At 43.7% G+C, this 7,288-nt stretch overlaps 1 protein-coding gene across 1 annotated transcript; it reads left to right on the top strand.

Annotated features, from left to right (window-relative positions):
* Positions 1-5,116: 5,116 nt before the first annotated feature.
* On the top strand, positions 5,117-5,866 carry LOC141049940 (olfactory receptor 6B2-like). The gene has a single exon (XM_073546782.1). It carries the CDS (start codon positions 5,117-5,119, stop codon positions 5,864-5,866), a length of 750 nt encoding a protein of 249 aa, XP_073402883.1.
* Positions 5,867-7,288: the final 1,422 nt, after the last annotated feature.

Raw genomic sequence — 7,288 nt, 5'->3', positions numbered from 1 at the left:
TGTCCAACCGGACGCCTCTGGTATGGGCCTCGGCGCAGTTTTGTCTCAAGAAGTGAATGGTGAGGAACACCCAGTGGCCTATCTAAGCAGAAAGCTTACGAGGGCAGAAAAGAACTACAGTGTAGATGAGCGGGAAGCCCTGGCTGTGAAATGGGCCCTGTACACCTTGCGCTATTATTTACTTGGTCGCCAATTTAGGCTAGTGATGGACCATTTGCCCCTAACGTGGATGTCCCGGGCAAAAGAGGGCAATGCGTGGGTGACACGCTGGTTTTTAACATTACAAGGGTTTAAATTTTCCGTTGAGCACAGGGCGGGCACAGCGCACAGAAATGCAGATGCGTTATCTGGAACGCACTGCTTGGTGACTCGTCGTGTCCGACCCCACGGGCTCGAACAGAGGAGGGGGGTATGTGAGGTGCCAAGGGGAGAGGTACTAGAAAACAGATATATTTCCCCCCGTTTCATTCAATATGTGTCCCTGTACTGATAGAGAAGCCGGTTTATTTCATTGTGATCTGGTCCTGGTTTCTTTACTGATCAGCGTGGAAAAGACTGGTGGTTCCCCGTCCACACATTCAATCCAGGTTTTGATTCCTGACAGGTCCAGCTGATATAATCAGGAGGAGCTGGGCTCTCTCTCTCTTGTATGCTGGGCTGGGAGCTGACACAGTAAGACTACATGGACTTCTTTGTTATTGTATAGGTTTATTTTGTAGTTAGCGATCTATTGTTAGTTAGAGGCCAGACAGCCTTAGACATTTTATTTCATGTTTGGCATGTGTAACATTGAATGACCAATGTGCACAATAAAATAAGCCATGCCCATATCCGTGTGGAACTCGCTAGACTGCTGTTGTGACTCCATAGCCACCTGCTTGTGCCAAAGCAAAGATCCCAGCTGAACTTTATATATATATTCCCCACAATACATATATGTGTCGTGTGTGCTTGGGGCTTCGGCTCTGCCTTAATGGCCTGTGTCTGTGATTGTGCCTGTGTATGTGTTAGTTGTTCCTGGTTCCTGTAGCATTGTACCATTCTGTAGAGCAAAAGAGCACAGTACCTTAGCCTTCTGTTCACACTGTGTGCAGTTAACCCAGTGCGCTTCTTGTGAACGCTTGCAGTGCAGCCCCAAAATTGTTCACATTAGTTGCAGTTTTACACCTCTGCACGGTGGACCCCGGGTTGTGAACACACTTTATTGCAATATCTTATTTAGTGCATTCTGCCAACCCTAACAGTAAGACGCATATTCCCTTGAGAAAAAGCCGAATCACGAAACGCGCGTCAGGGGTGCCTCTGCCTTTCAGGTACAGTATCTGCCCAGCAGCGGTAACCCTTTCCTCTTCCTCTCTGGCTTACTTTATGCCATACTCTTTGTGAGCAGCTTGCATGCTTTTATACACTGCACTATGCATTACTTTTTTGCATGTCTGTTTACTGCACTATGCATCTAATTGGTATTCACCTGCTTCTGCCATTTAGAGATTAGGATTTAGTTACTGTATGTCGTATCCTCTGTAGGTAGTTTTCATGCTTTTATATCTTTGCACTATGCATTTTTTAGCATGACTATTTTGCACTTTGCACTATGCATCTAATTGGTATATACATACTACTGCCACTTAGGGATTAAGGCCTTTGCTGGCTATTTATGTAATAGGGTTTTGAATAGAATTTTTGTCATTTATCCTAGCGATATATATCTATTCAGGTAAATTTCTCCTGGAACCTTTTATGTTTTGAGCTCCATTAATTACTCTGGATTACCATTATCATATATACCTGATAAATTGACTACAAGAAAAACATATATATGCTTTTTTCTCGACCCTATTGTACCTGATTTATTGGCCTTTTTTCTTTTGCATTTATTGCTCCCATATGTATCACATTGTACTGCAATGCATTTTAATTTGTTTATAATAAAACTTAATTGATTTTATGGCACATGGTTTCCAACCCCCTTTTTTGTACAACCCTAACAGTATACTAGCGCCAGGGTCTGGCTAGCAATGGCGGACTATCAGCAACTTCAGCCGTATATCCAACAGCTTGAGAGCATGTTGACCACTCTCAAGCGGGCGTCTTCAGCTGTGGAACTTGCTGCGCTGGTAGCAAAATCAGCCACTGAAGCCGCTACTAATATTACTACTGTGGCTACTGTGCCACGCTTTTTGCTGCCCGAAAAATTTTCTGGGGACAGCAAGGCCTATAGAGGGTTTGTGAATCAGTGCTCAATCCATTTTGAGATACTGGCTTCACGATTCCCCACAGAGCGTACCAACGTGGGATTTATAATTTCCCTTCTGTCAGGCAGGGCGTTGGAGTGGGCTACAGCGTTATGGAAATGAGATGATTATCTGATCCTTAGCGCCTCTCGTTTTTTGGGGCCCTGAAAGAGTTTTTTTGGGGGCCACAAGAAACCTATGATACCACAATGCAGCTTTTGGCTTTAACTCAGGGTTCGTCTTGGGTCAGTCAGTTTGCGATTCAGTTCCGTACCCTGGCTACTGAGTTGGAGTGGCCTGATAAGGTTCTAATACCTATCTTCTGGAAGAGATTAGCAGATCATGTCAGGGATGCCTTGACCACTCGGGAGATTCCAACTACCCTGGAGGAATTAATATCTGTGGCCACCCTCCAGGATCTGCAGCATGTTGAGCGTGCTTTGGAGTGAGCCCATACTAAACCTAGGGTTCTGTTGGCTCCGAACTTTGACAATCCCTTGTGTCCCCCAACTCAGTTTGATGACCCTGTAGAGCCCATGGACGTCTCTCAAGCAGAGCCAATTTCCCACTCTGTACGTCTGCAGCCGACTTGTTTTGCCTGTGGGCAAGTCGGTCACCTTGCCAACAAATGTACCCTATGTCAGAAAGAGTCACAGCATCAAGTGGCCTCGGGGAGAGGTTTAGTAGTTCACAATGAGGTGATACCCAAGTTGACTTTATGGGTTTCTCTGACATGTGGATTGGGTATTCTCAAAGCACGGGCTTGCATGGACTCCGGGGCTGAGGGCAATTTCATGCCCACTACCTTTGCCCAATGGCACTTTATCCCATTAATAATGTTACCCAAGCCCATGTCTTTTCGGGTAACTAATGGGACCCTCTTGCCAACCCCATTTTCCCATCAGGTTGTACCCCTTACCCTCACTGAGTCACCCAAGCCTCATCTGGTGCTGTGGTCTCCCATTCATACTCTGCCCCTGGGATGACTGCTCATCGCAGACTCTGGTCCTATCGCCTTGCCCAGGCTTCTGCTGCATGTACTGTATAGTTACTGCTGGCTCTCCAGCCAATCCAAACAATGCCAGCGATCTCCTGTAATAAATAAAAACTAAATATCAAACAATATACCATACCTGTCTGGTGAACAGTCCCACTGTGTAATCCATATCTGGGGGTTAAATAGTTTACACCCGAGAGCGGTGCTAATGCTACCTCCCCGGCTGTAAACCACTGAGGAATGAATGAGAAGCTTCCGGCGGCAGCATCAGTGAAGACAGCACAGCCTCCCAGCTTGACCCGAGGTGAAATCTTGAGTGTGGGTAAGTGACAGTTCATTTTCCCACACTGCCGAGTTCATCACAGGTCAGGCTGTGGGTATTATAAAACAACAATATACCATACTTGTCTGGCAACCAGTCCCACGGTGTAATCCATATCTGGGGGTTAAATAGTTTACACCCGGGAGCGGTGCTAATGCTACCGCCCCGACTGTAAACCACTGAGAAATGAATGAGAAGCTGCCGGCGGCAGCATCAGTGAAGTCAGCACAGCCTCCCAGCCTGACCCGAGGTGAAATCTTGAGTGTGGGTAAGTGACAGTTCATTTTCCCACACTGCCGAGTTCATCACAGGTCAGGCTGTGGGTATAAAAAAACAACAATATACCATACTTGTCTGGCGACCAGTCCCACGGTGTAATCCATATCTGGGAGTTAAATAGTTTAACTGCAGTTATTTAATAATTTATTTTCTGCAGTATTTGTCCAATGTTTAGGACTTTCTCTTCCTGTCTCCATTCTTGAGTTGTGCATTCTTATGTCACCTTAATATTTATTTAATCTTTCTAAAATGTCTGCTACATGCCCTGCCTTGGCTTTTGTACAAGCTATGATAGTCCTTTCCAAAGTCAGGTCAGCTTTGTGACTGATGCTATCTTCTGAAATGTGTAAAATGGTGGTGCACATGTTTTTTTATAATTCACACACATTGAACAGAAAATTGTTCGACTTTGCCAGGACATTCTAATTCCATAAACCTCTACTCGAATTTGATTCCCATAGGATCATACAAAACTCTTTTCAGCCAATATGTGCACAGGAACAATTTGTTTAATAAAGGATGATACATTTCATCATCAGCTTGCTGCTTTGTTCCAGATAATTGCTGATGATTTATCTTAAACTGTTCATCCCATGGGTCTCATGACCTAAGAGATCATCAGCAGACTCAACAGACGATGGATAGGTTTACGCATCCATCTTCTAATTTATAAAGGCAGAGCAGCAGCCGATGTGTCCTTCATTATGTTACATCACTTCATCGTCATGGCTATGCATGCTATCAATCCTTTCCAAGAAAATAAACCTATGCAGGTGATTTAAAGATAAAAAACTTCTACATAACGTACATTGGAATGATGACTGCCTGTAGAGTTGTCTCTACGCTCCTCATATTACATTTATTAGCCCTGGATCCTACTTACTTTATATTTCAAGAGTTTTGACCTGTGAGAGTTCGGTCTACAACATTAGGTTAGCTTAATAAGGTTGCTTTGTTGTGGCTGGAGAACACTCACGAATTTGCCAGTTTGTGCTCTCAGTTGTCACTTTCATCCTTTCTTTCCAGGCATCATCTTCGTTGGCTGCTGCCGGGATAATGAGGAATGAGTTAGGTTCTCTGCAGGAAACTCTTCTGTTGATTACAAACTTTCTCTAAGAAATGCAGAAGAACAATGTGACTACAATCATTCTCCTTGGATTTCCAGGAGCCCAAAGCTTCAGATTTGTAATTTTTCTCATTCTTTTTATGATTTACGCCGCAGCGATATGTGGTAACTTCTTGGTCATCACTCTGGTCGCTCACAGCAAGAACCTTCACTGCCCCATGTACTTCTTCCTGACGCAGCTCACAATGTTAGACATCCTGACGACGTCAGATATTGTCCCTGGGATGCTCCATGTCGTTCTGAATAACAGGACCTCTGTTTCTCTTTCGGGATGTATCACACAATTATTTTTCTTTGGTTTTTCGGAAGCGTCCGAATGTCTTTTGTTAACAGTGATGTCCTATGACCGATATCTGGCTATATGTCACGCCCTACATTACCATTCTATAATGAATCCTTTGTTTTGCCTTAAATCTATTCTCTTATGTTGGTTTCTAGGCTTTACTGTCACATTTGTCCAAACAGTAAATTTATCCAAACTTCACTTCTGCTGGTCAAATATCATCGACCACTTCTTTTGTGACTTTGATCCTGTATTAAAATTATCATGCTCAAATATTTCTAAAATTAAGGTCATATCTCTTTTCATGGGTTTCTCAATTATTGTGTGTCCTTTTTTCATAGTAGTCATCTCTTATGTCTTTATCACCCATGCAATCTTTAGAATCCAGTCCACCACTGGAAGACAAAAAGCCTTCTCCACATGTGGTTCACACCTGGCCGTGGTATCCATATTTTATGGCACTTTATTCACTACTTATTTATTTCCTGAAAAGGGAAATTCTACTGTGTTACGCAAAGTTCTTTCCATTGTCTACACTGTGGTGACCCCATTAGTAAATCCTGTCATTTACTGTTTAAGAAATAAAGACATCAAGAAAGCATTAAAGAAGATAAATATATTTTGAGTTTCCTGAGTATAATGGATACAGTGGGGAAAAAAGTATTTAGTCAGCCACCAACTGACAAGTTCTCTCACTTATAAAGATGAGAGCGGCCTGTAATTGACATCATAGGTAGATCACAACTATGAGAGTCAAAATGAGAAAGCAAATCCAGAAAATCACCTTATTGATTTGGCAAGATGTATTTAGCAAATTATGGTGGAGAAAAAGTATTTGGTCACCTAATAACATGCAAGATCTCTGGCACTCACAGACCTGTAACTTCTTCTTTAAGAGGCTCCTCTGTCCTCCACTCATTACCTGTAGTAATGGCACCTGTTCCAACTTGTTATCAGTATAAAAGACACCTGTCCACAACCTCAAACAGTCACACTCCAAACTCCACTATGGTGAAGACCAAAGAGCTGTCGAAGGACACCAGAAACAAAATTGTAGCCCTGCACCAGGCTGGGAAGACTGAATCTGCAATAGGCAAGCAGCTTGGTGTGATGAAATCAACTGTGGGAGCAATAATAAGAAAATGGAAGACATACAAGACCACTGATTATTTTCCTCAATCTGGGGCTCTACACAAGATCTCACTTGGTGGGGTCAAAATGATCACAAGAAGGGTAAGAAAAAATCCCAGAACCACACGGGGGGACCTAATGAATGAGCTGCATAGACCTGGGAACACCATAACAAAGGCTTCCATCAGTAACACACTACACCACCAGTGACTCCGATCCTGCAGAGTCAGATGTGCCCCCCTTCTTAAGCCAGTACATGCCTGGGCGTGTCTGAAGTTTGCTAGAGAGCATTTGGATTATCCAGAAGAGTATGGGAGTATGTCATATGGTCTGATGAAGCCAAAGTAGAACTGTTTGGTAGAAACAAATCTCGTCTTGCTTGGAGGAGACAGACTGCTGTCCGATGGGTTTTGGTCCGATGGGTGTCGCAGTCTGGTCCGGCGCCTCCCATCTTCTAATGGTGACGTCCTCTTCTTTGCTTCCCGTGGTGGCTCTTGTGCAGGCGCACCTGCACAAGAGCCACAACAGGCAGCAAAGAAGAGGACGTCACTGTTAGAAGATGAGAGGTGCCGGACCGCAACACCCATCGGACCAAGACTGGACCATCCCCCCGGGTGAGTATATTATAACTCATTTTTCTTATCTTTCAGGTTACATCGGGGGCTTATCTACAGCATTGCAGAATGATGTAGATAATATCCTGTTGGCGGTGCCGGCAGCTGATACTCGAATGGGGTGATAGATTCCCTTTAAGAAAAAAGTTCTAATAAGAGCTGAAGAGATCGATCAGCCGGCATAAAAATACTGATAAATATATAGCCAGAGGAAGAATTTGCAAAGCTTTAATTGTGAAGCTATGCCCTTGACAGGAAGATGAAGGGAATTCCTTGGTTAGTTAGTCAAAAACCTGACATTT

Source organism: Dendrobates tinctorius, unplaced genomic scaffold (genome assembly GCF_039654945.1).
Source record: "Dendrobates tinctorius isolate UK_male_01 unplaced genomic scaffold, ASM3965494v1 ptg000151l, whole genome shotgun sequence".
Lineage (NCBI taxonomy): Eukaryota > Metazoa > Chordata > Amphibia > Anura > Dendrobatidae > Dendrobates > Dendrobates tinctorius.
Note: the sequence above shows the minus strand (reverse complement) of the source record. Positions and strands in the feature narration are given on the sequence as shown.